General features: G+C 37.8%; 1 protein-coding gene across 1 annotated transcript; it reads right to left on the bottom strand.

Moving 5' to 3' along the window:
• Window positions 1–19,235: 19,235 nt before the first annotated feature.
• Window positions 19,236–21,893, bottom strand: LOC136200718 (7-deoxyloganetin glucosyltransferase-like). The gene is made up of 2 exons (XM_065991145.1): window positions 21,354–21,893; window positions 19,236–20,580 (listed from the first exon to the last, which is right to left on the bottom strand). Exons 1-2 carry the CDS (start codon window positions 21,853–21,855, stop codon window positions 19,646–19,648), a joined length of 1,437 nt encoding a protein of 478 aa, XP_065847217.1. The 5' UTR covers window positions 21,856–21,893; the 3' UTR covers window positions 19,236–19,645.
• Window positions 21,894–22,087: the final 194 nt, after the last annotated feature.

A 22,087-nucleotide genomic window follows, 5' to 3' on the forward strand; every position in this document is an offset into this window, starting at 1 on the left:
CTATTAGCAAAAGGATTGTGTCTTGCATTCTCTTCATTTTGCCTACGCATTTCCGCCCGGATCTGCTCAGCTATGAAATTGTGATCCATCCTCGGGCGTCTCCTACTATGGGATCTACTCCGTTGAGAGGAGGAGGAGCTAGATTGTGATGAGGGATCTGATGGTGACCGTCTACCTCCTCTGCCTCATCCTCTTGGTGGAGGACGTCCGCCTCCTCCTTACTCTAGTGGTGACTGCGGTATCTCTTGGTGAGGTGATCTAGTTCGGCGTCCGCCCCCTCCTTGCTCTAGGGGTGGTGGTGGCCTTCCCTGGCGGGGTGATCTAGCTCGGTGTCTATGGTGGGAACGAGATCTAGATCATCTTCGCCCATGAGATCTGGTCTGCCTTCTATGCCTGCGATCAATACGTCCGCCCTGTGGGTGATCAAGATCCGCGGCTTCATTGATTTGCCCTTGACCAGCCTGCGTTCTAGTTTGCACCGGAGGGATTCGAGGTTCGCCAATAGTGATTCCTAGATTAGCCGTATTTCTTGGGGGAGCCTGATTATTCCTCCGACTTCCTTCTAGAACATCCTCAAATAGTCTTCTATTTGTTGGTAGGGCACTTCCTAGCTCTGGGTTGGTGACCACCGAATCCGTAGGTTGAGAGAGCAAGAATGTTGAGCCGTGATGAGCCCCCGGCCTGAGAAAGGTGGCTTGCCATGCTGATGTACTCGGCCTAGGCGGGTGACGGTTCAGAGGGGGGACAGTCCCTGTTGTGGGTCCACCTACAATGGGATTCTCCAGATAGGCCCTCAATCGATCCGCCATAACTGTTCCATAGATGTTTCCCACTGCTCCTGCACAAATTTCCATGAAAGAATCAGGCGACATTTCTCTTTCATCATGAATAATTGGTGCATCAGGATCTATATGGCTGGCATTTGTCTGGGGATTATTGACGGAGATTGGTATTGATGGTGTTGTTGTTCCAGTTGAGGGATTAGACCCTCCACTTGCCATTTTTGTGATTGCGAACTAAGTCCTTTTTGGATTAGAACTTCCACCTTCACTGAACCAATTGATGACTGGTGATGAATTCTTGATCGGTGATCTTCCCTGTGGGGGGCGCCGTTGGGATCAGCGGGGGGAAGCTCTGATGCTAAAGTCAGTATAGTGTAGAAGAATAAACTGTAAGCACGAAGTAGGGTTAAGGAGAGCGTGAATGTGTACCTCAATAGCTTGGGAGGCAAGCTATTTATAGTCATGTAGTTGTAACTCTTGGTAACTAGAAAGTCTCCATTAATGCCTCATTAATGGCGGTTACTGATCTTATTCAAATATGACCGTTAGCTCATTAATGGTTTATTAGTTGCCTTTATTGGGAATCGGCTCAGCCATTCATGGGGCGTATCGAGCCGATATGGCGAGTCTCCCGAGCGTTTGACTATTGATGGCGTATGGTGGAATCCATGTGATCCGCCATCCAGTTGGCTTTCTTGATACGCCATAGCTTTCACGATCATCTTTATACGCGGTCGTTTGGTCAATTACTCTTTTAGTCCCGTAAATAATATCTGGATATTATCAAGTATCAAAGAGAATATATCAAATAGACAAACATTTAGAAACTTTTTAAAGTTCATGTGACAGTTATAGTTTTGGTTATTGAATGCAATTGGAAAAAATAAACCGTTATTTAATGAAATAGGAGCTTATTGGATGCAATTCGATAAAAATATAAAGTTATTGAAGGTAACTCGATAAAAATAGATGTACATTTAGAACTTTTGAAAGTTCAAGCGGGCATTTGAAGTTTTAAGGCAAATAAATGAAGCAAGATATGTATTAAGCCAATATCAATCCAACCATAAAAGTTTCTTAACGTTTGTTTGGGTACACTCACATAATAGTCCAAACAAACGTTGATCATAGAAAATAAATATTAAATAACCACGTGAAAGGAGAAATTATACTATATATAAATCTGAAACTGCGTCATCTATGCACAGCCGAAATTATTTGATAGCATGTATATATATATATATATATATATATATATATATATATAGCACATCATATATTTTAAGAGTTAGAGTTCGTAAATTAAGATGTAGAGTTTATTTTGTAGAGTATACAATATATATTTTAGTGCGTAGAATTCTAAAAAATAGATAACTAGTTAATTAATTATAAAGTGATACATAATATTCAATTATTAATCAGGTTCACAAATAACATGTTAACTAGAGATACAATAAAATCTCTTAATTTCAAGTGATTAACCAATATTTAAAGCTCGTGATGCCATTTGAAACAATGCAAGTCACTGGATGAATTCCATCAAATTTTTGAGCTTAGAAAGAAGGTTTTAAAATGGACCTAAGCAATTTTTCTAGGTGGATGAGGAAAGAGAAGGCAAGTTCTGAATGCAGTCAGCGTCTATAAAACTTCTCAACTTACTTAAAATTTCTAAAACATTAAATATAAAATTACACTATTACGTTAATAAATATGCGTTGAATAATGCATTTGTTCAAAATCGATAAATATATTTTTGACTTGTTCCTTTTTCTTTTTCTTACTTTGCAGTCATGATCGAATAAAATATGATCAATTCTAGATTGATCTTCTTCTTTTCAAATGCAACTTATTGGTATTGGTGAATTATTATAGAACTTTATATAAATAATTATATATTTTTATTTATTTACAAACTGCTAACATTTTATTGTTGTAGGTACTAAATTATTAGTTGATATGATACACTACACCTACAATAAAATCTTTCCATTTCAAGTGATTGCCGGATGTTTAAATTAGGCAATGATGATTTGGATATTTACGTGAGTCTATGTCAAAATTTAAAGAATTTTTTTTTTTTTTTTATCAAAAGAGTATAGTTAATACATATTCAAAATTAAAGGTAGAAATTGTGCGTTCGTAAATGAAACATTCAAAGATTTATTTTTATGTCCAATTCTCAAATTTAGAGATATTATATTAGTAACACTTTAATTCAAGACTGATGTAGATTGAAATCGACTGAAGGTTTTAATCGTAAACCAACAAAGAATCCGAACTTCTCAAGCTAAACTTGAAGGTTGAGTTAACCCAAAGGATATGAAATCCCAAGCTCTCAATGGAGGCTATTGTTTTAATTCATCAAAAGTTGAGAACATTACAAAAATGACAGCTTAAATACCCTCTAACATTCCAAGGGAAAAGACCAAAACCCTATGAATAGGGTTTTGGCTAACACATGGTCCTAAGGGTAAAATAGGGAAGTGGTAGCTTAGTAATTAAGTGCCCAATGGCAAAACAGTAAATAGAGTGTAACAGAAAATGGTCCCCTCAAGGTGAGAACTTGGAGGGGAAGTATTCTCCAGGACGAACACGCCCCGCGCCTCCGTGCTACGCCCCGCGTAGGTGTGCTCCTGAACTTGAAGACGCTTGCTCGAATTCATTACACGAGGCGCCCAGCAGATTAAGCCCCGCGTCATAGGGCTCCTGACCTTGATGGCTCCGCAGGATGGGATCTACGCATGGCGCCCAAGGGGTGCGCCCCGCGTGTTTGACGTCCTGGACAATTTCTTGCTTAATGTGGCTAACTACGCCCCGCGTAGCAGGGGAGATGCCCTGCGTCTCCAACTGGTGTGGCTTTTCTCCAAGGACAGCCGTCCCCACGTCTAGCGCTCAGCTAGACACGCCCCGCGTACCCTCTGTTTTGGCCTGCTCTTCGCTCACCTTGAGTGGGTTCTCTCGAGTGGCTCCTCGTTGCGCCGGACTCGGGTCTAGGGATAAGATGCCCTCATCATTCTCCCCTTCTTTGAAAGAGTCAGATTCCGTCTCGGTGACTTTGGTTGGCAACGATCCCTCCGGCTTCCACAAGCTCAAGTCCTGCACATTAAAAGATGAAGACAATTTCCCAAGCCAATTGGGAAGGGTTAGTTGGTAAGCGTTGGCACTGATTTTCTTTGTGATCCGGTAGGGGCCATACTTCCTCGGCCTCAATTTGCTACTCGGGGCATGGCTAAGCCGTTCTTTTCCCAAGTACACCATCACCTCATCCCCCACCTCAAACTGCACATCTCTTCGGTGCTCATCAACCTTGGCCTTGTTCTTAGTGTTCTTCTTCTCAATACTATCCCGTACTTCTTGGTGCATTTGGTGGTAGTCATTGGCTAAATTCTGAGCCACCACACTCTTCCTTTCCCCCTTCGGAACCTCCCCCAAATCAAGCAAATGGTTCGGAGCTTTGGTGTACACAACTTCGAAGGGTGACTTCCCGGTGGTTGAACTCACGGCGGAGTTATAGGCGAACTCGGCTTGGGCGATCACATAATCCCACATCTTGGGTTTGTCCCGGCACTTGCTCCTCAATAAATTGCCCAAGGTCCGGTTGACCGCTTCAGTCTGCCCATCCGTCTGTGGGTGAGCTGTGGTGCTAAACTTCAAGATAGTCCTGAGGATAGCCCAAAGAGTCCGCCAAAAATGGCTAAGAAACTTGGTGTCCCGGTCCGACACTATACTCTTTGGGACTCCATGCAATCTCACCACTTCACGAAAGAACAACTTGGCAATGGCGGTGGCGTCACTAGTCTTCCTACACGGAATGAAGTGTGCCATCTTCGAGAATCTATCCACCACCACAAATATGGAGTCCATACCCCGTTGAGTCATTGGCAGCCCCAATACAAAATCCATGGAGAGGTCTTCCCAAATTGTCTCCGCCACAGGTAGGGGCATACGTAGTCCGGCATTAGTAGTGTGCCCCTTGAATGTTTGGCACGCCTCGCATCGCTCCACGATGTAGGCCACATCCCTCCTCATTCTAGGCCAATGGTAGTGGGAGCTAACCGCCTCAAAGGTTTTGTCTCTTCCAAAGTGTCCCCCCAACACCCCTCCGTGTAGCTCTCGAATCACTCTTTCCCGGATGGACGTGTTCGAAAGGCACAATTGGCTACCCCTCATGAGGAACCCATCCACAAACTGATATCCTCCCTCTTCGGTGCCTCTTCTACATTTCTCCCATTCGAGCCCGAAGTCCGGATCCTCCTCATACTCCCCCTTGATATGCTCAAAATCCACTAACTCCAAGGCTACAGTTTTCAAGAGTGCCACCCTTCGGCTCAAAGCATCCGCCACCTTGTTCTGTTGCCCCGCTTTGTGGAGAAGCTTATAAGGGAACTTGTCCACAAAGGTGGACCACCTAGCATGCATGGAGCTCCGGAGTTGCTTTTGACTTCCCAAGTATTTGAGGGCTTGGTGGTCGGTGTACAACATAAATTCCTTCTCGATGAGGTAGTGCTCCCACGTCTTGAGAGCCCGCACCACCGCGTAGAACTCCTTATCATAAGTGGCCCACTTCTGCCTTGAGTCACACAACTTCTCGCTGAAGTACGCTATGGGCCTCTTCTCTTGCATTAACACTCCACCAATGCCGACTCCACTCGCATCACACTCAACCTCGAAGAGCTTCTCAAAGTCCGGAAACGCTAAAACCGGAGCGGTACTTAGCTTTTCCTTAATCAAGGCAAAACTGTTCTCTTGTTCATTCCCCCACTTGAAACCTCTACCTTTCTTCAAACATTCGGTCATAGGAGCCACGATAGCGCTGAAATTTCGGATGAACCGCCTATAGAATGTAGCCAACCCGTGGAAACTCCTAATATCCCCAACTGTCTTTGGAGTCGGCCACTCCCGAATAGCTCTTACCTTCTCTTCATCCACTCGGATACCACTCCCACTGACCACATACCCAAGAAATACTAAACTCTCCATCACAAAGTCACACTTCTTAGTGTTAGCAAAGAGTTGATTTTCCCGGAGCAAGACTAATACGACCCTCAAATGCTCCATATGCTCCTCCAACGTCTTACTATGGATGAGGATATCATCAAAGTAGACCACCACAAACTTCCCAATCACCGGACGTAATACTTGGTTCATCAACCTCATGAAAGTGCTCGGTGCATTGGTCATCCCGAATGGCATCACTAACCACTCATATAGTCCGTCACACGTCTTAAACGCCGTCTTCCACTCATCTCCCGCCTTGATCCGGATTTGGTGGTACCCACTCCTCAAATCGATCTTCGAAAAGACCTTGGAGCCACCCAATTGATCAAGCATATCATCAAGTCGGGGAATCGGAAACTTGTACAGAATGGTAATCTTGTTGATGGCTCGGCTGTCCACACACATCCTCCACGACCCGTCCTTCTTGGGACTCAACAAAGCCGGCACCGCACACGGGCTCATACTCTCCCTAATGTAGCCCATTCTTATCAGCTCATCCACCTTCTCCTTCATCACTTCACTCTCTTTAGGACTCATCTGGTAGTGGGGAAGACTAGGTAAGCTAGCTCCCGGCACTAAATCAATATGGTGTTGGATGTCCCGTAGGGGTGGTAACCCGTATGGCAACTCGTCCGGAAAGACGTCACGGAATTCATTGAGCAATCTTCCCACATCTTCCGGAACTTCTTCAGCTTCGCTTCCTACCCCATTCGTCGGTGTGCTCGACTTCACCATCACTACATAGACCATTTGGCTTTCTTCACACTCGTTAATAAACGCCTTGTGAGTAGGACAAACGATCAAGGTAGACTTCCCTTTGTCTTTGGTCTCTCCCAATAGGGGTGTTAGCACATACCGAACGCCGTCCTTCGTAAATCGATAAGTGTTCTTCCTTCCGGCATGGGTAGCATCCCTATCAAACTGCCATGGACGTCCCAACAGTAGGTGGCACGAATCCATTTCCACAACGTCACAACAAACTTCATCCCGGTATTCCCCTATCTCAAGGGGGACCCTACACCTTTGAGTGACCTTCAGCTCTCTGACGCTCTTGATCCACCCCACACTATACGGACTGGGATGCGGTTCGATCACTAACCCAAACCTCTTGGCTGCGGTATCACTGATAATATTCTCTTGGCTTCCACTATCAATGATCATATTGCACTTCACCCCTTGCACTAGACATCGGGTTCGGAACAATTGATGTCGCTGATCCGATTCCACTTTGCTCGAGACCAAGAGCCTTTTCACTACATGTATGGCGTGCTCACCATCATATTCTTCCCCATACTCATCCTCAATGGGAACACAACAAACATCCCCTTCGTCATCATACTCATAGTCGTCTTCGTACCTCTCAACCATGTTGGCACTCCTCCGCTTGGGGCACTCATTGGAACGGTGGCCCGGCTCATTGCATCGGAAACATTTGAAGGGAGCCGGTCTAGCATAGGGGTTGCTGCCCCTAGGGGGTTGTGTCGCCTTAAAAGGCCTCACATCTCCACTAGGTGGCTTTACCGCACTTGGTGCCTTGGGGTCGCTTGAACTTGCGATTCCCTTGCCCTTGTCAATTCCCTTGGGAGCTCCTCTCCCTCCATAAGTATTCTCGACCCCGGCTCTTCTATAGCCTTCACGACCTCTCAAACTTAACTGTGCTTCGGCCTTCAATGCTAGATTACGGGCATTTTGCACCCGAATTACCATTTGCGTTCCAATCCGGTCCTGAATGTTGTACCTCAGCCCTTCAAGATACCTTGAGGTCTTTTGGCTTTCGGTTTCTGACAAGTTAGCCCTCGCCGAAAGCCGCAAGAACTCCGAGGTATATTCGTGCACACTCCTGGCCCCTTGTGAGCAATTTCTATAAGAGCTGTAGATGTATTGCTCGTAATCAGGTGGTAGAAATCTCTCCCGCAACATCGATTTCATCCTTAACCAAGATCTAATCGGTTCCCTTCCTCCTCTTCTTCTCCCTTCCTTCATGTTATCCCACCAAACTGAAGCTCCTCCTTTCAACTGGTAAGCCACTAGCCGAACCTTCCGATCTTCCGGTATTCCCGCATAATCAAAGAACCGCTCTACCTCAAGCAACCAATCGAGGAAGCCCTCTATATCGAGTTCTCCTCCGAATGACGGTAGGTCCACTTTCAGTTTGAAGGCATCATCTCTATCAAAATTTCCTCCATACCCCGTTCTCATATTCGGCTCGCCTCTATATCCGCCCCTCTCATTACCTCGGCCCTCATACGGGTCATTCAAACCCACATTCCCCCTTTCGTAACCACCTACAACATCATTATGCATAATATCCATATTCCCGGCACGCACATGCGCGGGACCAACAACATCATTTACATGCACATCATGCCTAGGCCTATCATTCATGGCATTATCATCAATCCTAATCCCCATATTCCTAGCAATCCTAGGCATATCATAATCGTCAAACAAATCCCCATCACTATCACTTTCCACATTTCTAATGGTTACGGGATTAGTCCGCCTTACCTCTTGAACCCGAGGGTCCATTGCTTAAGGTGCATAGGTTATCCGTGGTGGTGGTGTTGGTTGCCGTTCAAGTAGATGGCGGGTTTGTTCCTCCTGTCTCCGGTGAGGCTCTCCAGCGGGTTGGGTGTGGCTATTTCGAAACTCAAGAATAAGCCTCTCCATATCAAGACGCCTTTCTCTTCGATCCGCTTCTTGCCTTTCTTCAAACTCACTCATCTTGTCATTCATTTCCTTCATGCTTGATTCTAGTGCTTCAAACCTTTGTTCATGGGTTCCAATGGCTTCGGTAGTGATACGTGGTTGAACCATCTCCGAGAAGAAGTCTCCGGTCAAGGAAAACGACTCGGCTCTGATACCAACTGATGTAGATTGAAATCGACTGAAGGTTTTAATCGTAAACCAACAAAGAATCCGAACTTCTCAAGCTAAACTTGAAGGTTGAGTTAACCCAAAGGATATGAAATCCCAAGCTCTCAATGGAGGCTATTGTTTTAATTCATCAAAAGTTGAGAACATTACAAAAATGACAGCTTAAATACCCTCTAACATTCCAAGGGAAAAGACCAAAACCCTATGAATAGGGTTTTGGCTAACACATGGTCCTAAGGGTAAAATAGGGAAGTGGTAGCTTAGTAATTAAGTGCCCAATGGCAAAACAGTAAATAGAGTGTAACAGAAAATGGTCCCCTCAAGGTGAGAACTTGGAGGGGAAGTATTCTCCAGGACGAACACGCCCCGCGCCTCCGTGCTACGCCCCGCGTAGGTGTGCTCCTGAACTTGAAGACGCTTGCTCGAATTCATTACGCGAGGCGCCCAGCAGATTACGCCCCGCGTCATAGGGCTCCTGACCTTGATGGCTCCGCGGGATGGGATCTACGCATGGCGCCCAAGGGGTGCGCCCCGCGTGTTTGACGTCCTAGACAATTTCTTGCTTAATGTGGCTAACTACGCCCCGCGTAGCAGGGGAGACGCCCTGCGTCTCCGACTGGTGTGGCTTTTCTCCAAGGACAGCCGTCCCCACGCCTAGCGCTCGGCTAGACACGCCCCGCGTACCCTCTATTTTGGCCTGCTCTTCGCTCACCTTGAGTGGGTTCTCTCGAGTGGCTCCTCGTTGCGCCGGACTCGGGTCTAGGGATAAGATGCCCTCATCAAAGACTATATAGTCTAAATTCTAATTTTAAAATTTGTTTTATTCCCGACGTAATCAGTTGATTACTGCTCATTTAGAAGTTAGACAAACATGTTCCACTGCTACTGTAATACCAATCTGACTATCGGATATAATTGTTAGGGATGTTACTCCCTCAATCTAATAATAGTCCATTTTCTGTTAAAAAAAAAAAAGTTGAGAGACTTTAAATATAGTGGACCATTTCACCTTTCTTACTTTTCATCATAATAATGTTTCTCATGTTTGATAATCCACTATTTAAGTTTGATGTTGATACAATCAAGGAGATTGGTCTTTTTCTTTCTAAATATCATTGTGATGTTTTTTCTTTAAATGAATTTTATTGTTTTTGTTGAAATATAGAAATATATCTAGAATGAAATATTAGTGGGTTGATTGGGCAATAATGTGTTAAAGTTGAAGATATTTTAGGTTAGAGTTTTTATTTTTTATTTTTATCAATAATACCAAATTTAATACCAAATCTCAAATGAGGGTAAATTACATACGTGGTGTACAACTTTTACCCATAATCACATTTTGGTGTACAACCAAAATTTTGTCATACTAAACTGTACAACCTTCCAGTGACCTCCCACTAAAGTGTACAGCCGGTAATTGTGACCGGTCAACGCTAGTCAGACCGTTATGTCATTAATTTTCATTAACATAATGGGCACATGACATGTGCAATTACTAAGTTACCCTTTTATAAATTCAATTTAAAAGCCATCAAATATTGATAATTACTTTTACACCCTTCAATCAGGGACGGCTCCAGTATTTTAGAGCCCCTAAGCAGGACCGGTCCTGATTTTTTTATGTGCCTAGATGAAAAAAAAGAGATAAAAAAGCCTTTAATAAAAAACATTGTACTTAAAAGTTTAAAATAGAAATTTGGACATATTTTCGATCTAAAATATCATATTATTTGGCCATTTAAAAAATTACTTTATATACAGTAAAAAAATAATTTGAGACCATTTTGTCTCCGGTACTAGGCGATCGCACCATGGCCTATGTTCAGGGCCGGTCCATAAACATTTGAGCATTTTTATGATTTATTGTCCTACTAGATTATAATTTTCATTTTGAATTTGTAAAAATATTCAGCATAAAAAATTTGATCGGCACAGGTTGTTATGTAATTAACTCAATATTTTATATTACAAAAAAAATATGTTTTTATTAAATCACGTCATAAAACTCGAATACCGAGCTCATTCCATATAAGCCCAAAAAAATATATATTATTTTTAAGGATAAGAAATGATTTGTAGTGGTCTATAACGTTTTGCGGTTCAGACCTTCTTATAAATTGTTGTCCTACTAAATTATAATTTTCATTTTGATTTTGTAACAATACTCACCATAAAAAATTTGATCGATACAAATTGTTATGTAATTAACTCAATAGCATAAGTAAATTAGTGAAAATTAATTGTGTTCTAAAATATATTGTAACAAGTAAATCAATATATATTAGTCATTTTAGATTGAATATATATTAACATTATGGTTTAAGGAAAAAAATTAAAATTATCAAAACTAATTATTAAAATTATATAATAATAATAATAATAATAACAAAACATATGAAAAAAAAAGGGAAAAGAACTTTATATACTAATAAGAAACATATTCTGCTTATTACTAAGAAAATCAGGAATAAAAGAAAATGGAAAATGAGAACCAAAACATATAGTTCTAGGAATCGAACTCACACCCTCACAAAAAGGGGCACTATGCATTTACCATTCAACCTAGCAATACATTTTGTTATATATCCAAGTCTACATATTTTTAATCATTGCAATTTTAATAATTATCAAATTTGAAAAAAATTCCGATCGGAGACCCCTGTAAGTCGGAGGGCGGCCTCCCCCAGAGCCGGCCCTGCCTTCAATTAATTATTCTTCTTCTCCTGCACATACTTCTCTATCTTCACTTGTTCTTCTCTCTCTTCAACACAAAGGAACTCAGATTTCTCAAAGCCTCCAAAATCAAGATTTTTTCAAACTGGGTTTTTAATTCAAAGATTTCTCCAAGCTTCCAAACCCAAGATTGATGAAGATTTTGAGTTACCAAACACTTTTATTTTTGTATTTAGAGTTTTTTTCAAAAAGCAGACACTAAAGGGGATAATACGCAGCTTTGTCTCCCTTCCATGGCCGGTGATGATAGCTTCATCATCTGCACCTAATATCCATCTAATATCCAAAATCGTCTCCCTTCCATGGCCGATTGATGTAAATGATGGCGTATATGGCATAGATTATTCCAGGAATGTAACTCAGTATAGTCAGTAGCAAGCAAATAAGGAATTCAACAATGCAACAGCCATGTCTGAGGCAAACGCCGAGAGGAGGAAGCAAGATGGCGATGAGGACTTAGATCTCACACCCACTCGACATTTTCCACCACTTAGATCTGTTTTTCTCCACAATCAAATTGTACCAACAAGTTTAATTAAAGAGTGTTGCCGAGAGTGGAAAGGAAGGTTGCGGAGGGTTGAGTTTCAATTGGAGTCTGAGAAATCACGTAGGAGAGAGAAAGGGAAAGGTTAAGAATGTGACAGTGCAGAGAAGACTGGGTATGGAGTTCATACATTCTGGATAAATTAGAGAGAGATAGGGGAGAGAATTTAGGAGAGAGAAAAGATGGAATTAATATGAAAGAAAAATAAAAAAGAAAAGAAAATATAATTAAGGGCAAATTAGTCATTTAACATTAGGTGGGATCCACTTTTAGGAGGTTAAAAGTGATGAGGTGGCACGTTAACCACACGTTGACCGGTCAAAATTACCGGCTGTACAGTTTAGTGTGACAAAATTTTGGTTATACACCAAAGTGTGATTATGGGTAAAAGTTGTATACCATGTATGTAGGAGTTGAATAAATTTTTTACAAAGAAATATGATGTTTTGGTGAAAGGTTAAGTTTATAGAAAAGAGTTAAAGGTGTTTGGGAAGAGAAAAAATTTCTCTGGAAAAACCATCGGTCACGTCTGACATGTTTTTTCAAAAATTTCCTTTCCCTGCTATGCTGCATCTATATGCTAAATTTCTTTTCTGTAACTTCTGATGTGAATTGTATTGATGATCAAATCTCTAGTTCATTTTCTTTGAGAAAACTTGGATTTTTTTTCTTGTTTATCTGCAAACAATCTAAATGCAAACGTTAAATAACAACAAGGATTTAGTCCTAATGACCATCCTTGATAAACAAATAAAAAAACTATAAAATAAATAAATACGTAAATTATATAAGTCTATAAACCAAGATTCGGAATAAAATAAAAATATAATAAAAAAAATCAATATCAACACTGTTCCCTGGCAACGGCGCCAAAAACTTGTTGGGCGAATTCCGCAAGTACACGGTTTCGCTTGTAATAATAAAAAGATATCGATCCCACAGAGAACGTCTGATAATTTGATTAAAAATTATTGTTTTGATTAAATTCGTTTTCTCGAGGTTTATAGGAAATCGTTAATTGTTTAAATGGTTTCTAATTCTACTTTTGGTTATAGTTAAGATTACAATCTATAGAAATTATGTTTAGATTAAAGTTAATTTCCGAGGCTTATTTATACTAAGCAGGAACACAACTTATAACTTTGATTTGTTTAGAAAGATGTAACAAATTATCAATTAATTCAATTTAATAGGCATTGAACTGTAATCAATCTTTCCTATTCGGCCTAAGACTGAAAACCTTAATCAAATTCGGAATCTAAACCCGATTATTCGGTCTTACCGCAATGACCAAATATAAATCCGAATTTGCTTAAGTGTTCAACAAAGTTTGCATGGAAAATACTAGATTTGTAAATAAATGTTTTTGCACGAAAACACCAATTAAACTAGTTGAAAACCCGTGCGATGCACGGAGTATGAAACTTTTATATAATTTAGATAAATAAATAAATTGGCATATTTACTTTTAAATAATTTTATATCATGCTATGAAAAAAATTTATATTATGTATATTTGAAATTAATATATATTTTTTAATGATAATTCAAATTAAATTAATTTTAAAAATAATGGACTACTTTTTTTTATAGAATTTTAACTAAAGATGAATGATTTATTTATTTTTACAAAATTCAATGATTTGTACTTTTTAGGAATTTTAATACATTTTCATATTCCAAATATTCTGTGAACAATAATAATAAAATAGCAGATTAATTAAGAAATATATTAGAATATAATAAAAAACCAAAAATTGAATTAAACTATAATTAAAATTAAATATTATATTTACTATACAAAAGAATTACAATATAGGTTAAACAAAAATTGAATTAAACTTCAATTAAAATTAAATATTATATCTACGATGCAAAAGAATTACAATCTATGTTAAAATGGAAGCAACATCAATATATTATTCTATAAACTATTAGAATCAATACTTTTCTAATGTTGCATATGAAGAAACTTTATCAATTCAATATGTTACATATAAAAAAATAAAATTCGTAAGAATTAGTCACAAATTCATCTTGATGATAATTATTTTGGTTGATGAAATTTCATGATCACCAAGTATTCGAATTCAATTATTCATTCTGCTACAATAACCCAATATATCTAATTGAATTAGTTTAAGATGATGTTTTCTCTTATTTTCATCTCGTAATATCTCATCAAGACATTCGATCAATTTGTTCTTCATTTTTTCACTATATAGAATATTAGCCAGACTCGCAGATATCCCTTATTTGACTTCATTAATATTTTCTAATAATTATATATTCTTGAATTTTGTAAGTAAGAAAAACAAACAAAAGAATTGAAAAAAAAAATGAAGGGACGAAAAAGATAATTAGGGGAGAATCATCTTCCTCTCGGGGTTTTTTTTTTAAAGTAAGAGAGAATGTCGAGACATAAGCTTATAAAGAGGAGAGTGAAAATATTTTTTGCCCATTAATTAAACATTTTATTATTTCTTAATGAAGTATTAAGTCCATAAATTAATTTTAATTAAATAGAATTAAATTGTAATTGTAACCACTCAGTATAAAAAAAAACGTTTTATAATTAATATGTGAAATTAATTCTGAGGTCGACTGGTTCTCTGATGGTGTTAGAGGAAAGTTGCTTCCATACATGGAGCATGGTGACATTTTCTTTGCTATTATCTGTCACCAAGTTTGGAAATGGAGAAACGAGGAGATTTTTGGAGATAAAACTGTTTTTATGACAAACTTAGCTGATTTCTTCTCGAAAAAACTTTTCTCTATTATCGATAGTTTCAAAGGAGAGTCCCTTGCCAGAGCCTCTCAGTGTTGTGATGTCCATCTCGTGGGATGGAGCAGGCCAAGAGAGGGGGTTGTGAAGCTGAATACTGATGGTTCCTGCCTCAGTAACGGTAAGATTGCGGCTGGAGGTGTGCTTAGAGATGTAGGGGGCGTCTGGCTTTCTGGGTTCTCCCAGAATTTAGGGTTGGGTTCTTCCTTTTCTGCGGAGCTCTGGGCTATTCTTACTGGAATCAATCTTGCTAAAAGGCTGGGTGTTAAGAGGCTCTCTGTGGAGTCTGATAATTTGGAAGCAATCAAAATGATTTCTGAGAATCATTCTATGGGTCTTAACAGTCGCAACCTCATCAAAGCTATTATAAGGCTTTGCTCCTCCTTTGAGTTCGTAGAGTTCAGACACATTTTTAGAGAGCAGAATCGTGTTGCTGATCGCTTGGCGGCGGCGGGCCATGAAGGGACGTTAGGCGTTACTACCCTTCCTGTTTCCCCTAGTTTCATCTCTCATCTTCTCTTAGAAGATAGGATTGGGGTTAGCTTCCCTAGGCTAATTCCTGGGTAGTTTGTTGTTTTTCGTTTTTCTTTTCCTTTTCTACCAAAAAAAAAATTATATTAATTAGAATCATTATGCTCAACATTTGAGAATTTGAAGAGATTCAAATAATAATATTTTCTTAATTAATATTTTTCAATAATTTGTCTTATGATCATATTTCATTTTCATCTGTTAAAAACTCTTGAAATACTAACAATTTTGTATGAACCATAATATAATAGTTAAAAATTATACCAATGTTGCAAAAGCAATTATCTTAATATCCATAATTAATGTACATTTTTAGGATTTTGAGCATCAAAATTTATTTTTATTTACCTTGATTTTGAATTCGTATCTAGCATAATCCATATTCTTCAAGAATAAACATCTTATCAAGCGTATTAGACGCTTACAATCTCATTGTCTAGAAAATTGGAAAAAAATAACTTCTTGATAATAATAATAATAATATAACATAATTTATATTAAAATAAACTTCATTGTAAGTATAATATTCCAATATCTTTTTAATATTTTATTTAATATGTCTCAAACTTCAATGAACAACTATCGTGTGAAACTTTATATCTATTTGTACCAAAATGCATAAAAATAAAAAATACAATCCGTATCAATTAGCTAAACTCAAACTAAAAAAATGAGTGGATTTCAACATGTTCCAAATTAGAAAAATTAATCTAACTTCAATTAAAACTAAAAATTGAGTTCATAAAAAGCTGAAAATCTAAATTTTAGTTAGAGTTAACAATCAAAACGATAACACCTAGGAACATATACTAAAAAAGAATGCAAATATACAAAATCTTTATTTTAGTCATTTTGAAAAATAAATAAAAAAGAAAATATGGATAAGGTAGCAAGAGGTATGGAATCTGGATAACGACAGAAATGGATTTTCATCTCTGAAAGATGAAACTATAACAACAATTGTTTAATAAAAAATAAAACAACAACACAATTGAGAAAACCACAAATTGAGTTCATATAAAGCCTAAAATCTAAATTTTAGTTAAGAGTTAGCAATCGAAACGATAACACCTAGCAACATATACTAAAAAAGAATACAAATTTACAAAATCTTTATTTTAGTCATTTTGAAAAAAAAGACAAATAAAAAAGAAAACATGGATAAGGTAGCGAGAGGTATGAAACCTGGGTAACGACAGAAATGGAATTTCATCTCTGAAAAATGAAACTATAACAACTATTGTTTAATAAAAAGAAAACAACAACACAATTGAGAACAAAAATAACTACAACATATGAAAAAAAAATCGAATAATTACCTTGAGAAACATAAGAATTTCTTGTAATTTTTGACACTTTTGTGTTTTTCGGTTTTAGTTGTTCATGCATCTTCTATTTCTGTCGGATTTCTTCAATTGAAGTTATCAGTTTGGAAAAAAAAGACAAATAAAAAAGAAAACTTGAATAAGATAGCGAGAGGTATAGAACCTGGGTAACAACAGAAATGAATCTCAAAGATGAAACTATAACAACTATTGTTTAATAAAAATAAAACAACATAATTGAAAACAAAATAACTACAATATATGAAAAAAATCGAATATTTAGCTTCAGAAATATAATACTATCTATCGTGACCAATGAATATAATGGTGGAATACTATCTATCATGCTTTATATAGAAGTTTATTTGTGACTTTTGGATTTTCTTTGCTTTGTGTTTTTTCATCTTCCCGTAACTCTTGCTTTCTTTTATTATTTTAATTAATAGGCTAGTAATTATTTAATATATTATAAATATAAATTTGTTATTTTTAATTAATTAAATATTTATTTTTAATTAATTAAATATTTTTAATCTGATTTTTTACTACGTTGACAACTCATCAAAAAGACCTCTAAAACACTTCTTCTCATTTCTCTCTGCTTCCGTAATTATATATAGTATAGATTACCTAAAAATATCACTTAGAAAGATGGAATTGTATTGAAAAGATATTTTATTAGTTTGAATTGAAACGTCACAAGTTAACAGAGAAGAAGAAGCTTGGATAGCAATTTAACTAATTGAGTTCCAGGTTGTCAATCCATTACTCAACTTCATAGGTTCGTCAGACCTTGGGGCGCCTCCTACACTGGTTCCTCTCGCTGAATCCTTGAAATAGCACCTATTTGGTCACTACAGAGCATAAACTTGACTTGAGTAAACTCTAATGAAAACTATAAAATCTATACATTGTATCTCTAACTATTTGTGTTTGAACAATAGTTGAACAACAATTAATCAACTATTGAACAACACTCAACCACATTGAATTCTGAATTCTTCATCTATTTATAATTATCCAAGAGGTGTGTTGAAGGGACGTATCCGTTGGTGAAGAGTCGCCTCTATCCGGATGAAAGGATGCGTCACTTAGAAATTGAAACATGTAAAATATGTTGAATGCAGTGTAGAGATTCCTGAAATCTCTGCCGCGGCTTTAAGGAGTAAGGAGGAGTGGGTGATTCGTGCGTTTCTGGTGCTGCCACACGTGTGTCGCGATCGAGATTTACAGAATCTCGGTCGCGACAGAGAGTTGTACTGCCTTCCTTATTTTGTTTGCTGAATCTCTGATGTGGTTTCTGAATCTCGTACACGTCTTCCACTGAAAACTTGATTTCTTACTCATTTTTGCTCCATTTTAGCTCCTATTTGGATTTTTCCAAATAATTTAACACCTTGCATAATAGTAACAAATACCAACGTAAAATCCTTCCAAAAGAATATAATTAACATATTTTCCACACGAAATTGACATAATTATGCATGTTATTTTAAGTATATTTTGGATTTATCACGTACATTGCTATTGACCTTGTCAATAGAGACGCTTGCTCAAAACATGCGCCACTGAGAAATAGTGACACAAGCGTTAGCGACGTGTAAAATGCATCACTATTGACACTAAAACTGCATCACTAATGCCTTTTTTCCACTAGTGTAGTATCAGAATGTCATAGACCAAATGGCTGAGGGTTCGAATATTGGTGACCTCGTTAATTATTGAAATTAAAAACACATGGTAAATGTGCTTGTGTTGCACACGTTTCAAGCCCAAAGGGTATTCGCGTGTGGTGTGTCAAAGATTAATATAAAAATGTTGTTAGACTTTAACTATTAGCTTAAACTTTTAGTTCAATTAGTTTCATGACAGATTGTAGCTCGGTTGATAATGCATGTTGAGTTTGTGTGAAGAGACTTCATGTTCGATTATCACTAAAGACACCAGCAGAATAGGGTAAAGAGCCTTAACTGAAACTAAATCGCTTTCATCAATTAATGTTGATTTGAGTGGTTAAGAGTATCAAGTTGTTTAAACTATCACTAGTGGAAAAATGGCCATTTGCATCGCACTGTATAAAAGGCCGATGCAAATAGGTCGATGCAAATGGCCATTTTTCTACTAGTGTATAGATCTCGAGTTTAAGTCCTAGTGTATGCCAAAACTTTAATTGGGATATATATTGATGTGAGAGGGTTTTAGGATAAACTTCTGGATGAGTTGTTTGGTGACCCGTCCATGAACTTCCAATTCTATGGATGTAGTAGAACTAGATATTCATTCATAAGTTTGTCTATATTAGGAGTTAGGAGGAAGCCGAGAGAATTGGCGTTGGCATCTTATGGTGTTTTGGGCTCTTGAGAAGAGTTCCTGTTTAGAAGGGGGAGATCAATGACTGTGAAGTGGGACTTTTCATTTGATACAAAGGCAGGCAAAGAAAAAAGTCTTACAACAAAGCAACAAAATAATAGGAAACAAACTAAATTTTTAGTGAAAGATCAAGTTGAATGAAAGGAAAGACTTCGGGCATTCCAATTGGTACTTCGAAAAATTCTATAAAAACTTTTGAGCCTGAATATTATTAAAAATAAAAGAAAATAAAAATAATAAAAATTACAATCTCGAAAGCCAAATTAATAAAAATGAAATTGATCTAAACTAAAAAAATCATCACATATGAAAGATCTATAAAAACTAGGGAAAGAATCCCGCCATAATATATCAGACGCACAAACCCCATGTTTAGACATAAAACCAACCACCCGTTTGCCTTCTCTAAAAATATGAGTAATCTAGAATCTTATTTTACTAAAAATAGAAAGAGAAAACGACAATCAACCCTGGCAAACCTCTTATGGAACCACAATAGAACGTCTTAGAAAGAAACCAATTAACTTCTAGTCATTTTAGAAAAACTAATACCACAAATGGATCCAAGATTAGCTATCAAGGAGTGTTTGACGTGTTTCTCTGGTTATCTATAGGTGCTTAATTGATATTTTTGAAATACTTTCATATAAAAAATTAGAAACCCCAACACAACTTCCATCAAAACATCACGTTCAGGTTATGAAAGAAGAAAGTTATTGATCAATTTTTCGAAATTCATATACGACAATCCAGTAGGAGATGAAGTAGCCATCTCTGCTTTCCTCTTCCATTCCTCCGCTTTCTTCCTTATTTCATTTCCTCCATCGTCATTCATTAATTCATTAACTAACTTTTCAATTTCATTCCTACTTACATCATGGCCGATTTCCATTCCCATTCCCCACTTATTTCGGCAAAACCAACTATTCGTCACTTGCTCAGCGAAGAAAGGCCAGCAAATCACCGGCACACCTCCGCACAAACTTTCCAAAGTAGAATTCCATCCAGCATGCGTTAGAAATCCTCCAATTGCAAAGTGACTCAACACTTCTTCTTGCTGGCACCAACTTGCTAGAAATCCCCTTTCTTTAACTTCCTCTAAGAATTTCACCGGAACTATTGTAGAGTCGCCGTTTACAACATCCGGCCTTATTATCCACAAGAATTCCTTTTTGCTATTTGCGAGTCCCCAAGCGAATTCAACTAATTGCTTAAATGTCATGGTCGTTATACTGCCAAAGTTCACATAAACGACAGATTTCGGCTGTTTTGAATCGAGCCATTCTAGGTACCCGGATTGATCTTTCCAAAGATTGGTTTTTATACTGTTTACACCATTTTTTTCTCTGTTATTCTGAAGAAGAAACTGGATAGGACCGACAGTGTAAATCGGATTTGGAAGGATGGAAGAAAGATGTTTCAAAACTTGATCCTCCAATTCATCAAATGTATTAACAATAACACCAGAACCATTCCGAGCATTTTCAGCTTCACTCATGACGAAGTTAAATAAAATATCCTCACGATCTGTAGTTGTTATAAAGCTTGGCAAAGCTTTCAAAGGTATACCTTCCATGCCTCCAATCCAATCAATCTTAGTTTCTAGATATCCATTTGTCAGGTAGCTAGCATCTGTATACATAAATATATTCAAAGTCAAAATTTAGAATCAAACTATTTTGTAAATAATTTTAACATCTCTAGATTTTATGCTAAAAAAAATAAGATTAAGTTTGGCTTTGAGTGGTTAAGTTTTATATCTCAATTGTTAATTAATGTTGTCAGATTTGGATCAATTCGTCAGTCTGATTTAGACATGTATATTGTGACCTCACTTAATAATTAAAATAGTGAGACTTCTTATAATACGTATGAGTCCATGTTACACATGGCAAAATATGTATGAGATGTCCTGCATTTGACATACTGCTTCTAATAATTTCCTCCTATCTAAGTAGAATCGAGGTCAAATTAGGAATTTACGATCAAATTGGTTTAGATTTCGTCATTTTAACTCAGTCCACTATGTACCATCTATCAAACTTCTAATTTTTTGTTTTTTAGAATTATCACTCAATGCTTTATACGTAGAAGACACATTTAAAAAACCTTAAAGGAAATGAAAAAAGTATAGACATTGCTTTGGTGTTCTTGATGGTTGATTTTGATAATTCTAGAAGTAACTCAAAATTAAACATATATAAAACGTTGTTGTCGTGTGACCGAAGGTCACAGGTTCGAGTCTTAGGAGCGGCCTCTTGCCAAAAAAAATGGCAAGGGAAGGCTTGCCCCCGTCCACCCTTATGGTGAGATCCCTCTCCGGACCCTCACTTAGCAGGGACGCGTAATGCAACGGGCCGCTTTTTGTTAAGGAGATTAAAATCAGTGTTGTTCATGGATATTACCTTTCAATGGTGTGAACCCCTTTTCAATTAGAGTTCGATAGTGCAAGTAACCCATCAAACCGCAAGCACTGGCCGTCCAGAAAAGGAAATCGGGGATTTTAACTTCTTGAGAAGCTTTGATCGTAAAGCTCATGAAGCAATCTGAAACTACACAACTTACAGGAGGAACTTCTCTTGAATTCATGAGCTTAGAGAGAAGCTTTCTAAATGGAGCTAAGCAATTTTTCTGGGTGGCTGCACAGAGGGAAGGCACGTCCTGAGTACAGTCAGCATCGGACGGAGGAAGACCGTCCGGGATGGTTTCGAACCGGAAATTAGGAATTTTGTTGATGAAATCAGGGCCTCTTGATCTCAAGAGACGTCTGTGATTGTATTCTGTGTTTACAAAAGTGATGTGGAAACCCTTTTGGTGAAGAAGTTTTGCTAATTGAAGCATCGGATTTATGTGTCCCTGTGCTGGGAATGGGACGCAGACTGCGTGAGGTGAAGAAGATGAACCCATTTTCTGATCTTTCTGATTTCTCAGCTTAGGCTGCAAAAATCAACAATGGCTGAATCTAGTTTTATAGATGAATTTGGAGGACTATGTCTGGGGAAGTGCATATTTATTTTTAATTTACCAAAGGTGTAATTTTACTCTAATATTAACAAACAGTTATTCGTCTATCACTTGGGATTTTCCACGTAATTTTGTCAGTGAACTAAATCAGAAACTGCATTTTAACTCAGTTTAT

This window comes from Euphorbia lathyris, chromosome 7 (genome assembly GCF_963576675.1).
Source record: "Euphorbia lathyris chromosome 7, ddEupLath1.1, whole genome shotgun sequence".
NCBI lineage: Eukaryota > Viridiplantae > Streptophyta > Magnoliopsida > Malpighiales > Euphorbiaceae > Euphorbia > Euphorbia lathyris.

Coding starts and splice junctions, on each gene's coding strand:
- LOC136200718 (XM_065991145.1), bottom strand. CDS start 21,855: ATGGGTTCATCTTCTTCACCTCACGCAGTCTGCGTCCCATTCCCAGCA. Junction 20,581..21,353: donor GGGGTTCACACCATTGAAAG/GTAATATCCATG, acceptor TTATGTATACAG/ATGCTAGCTACCTGACAAAT.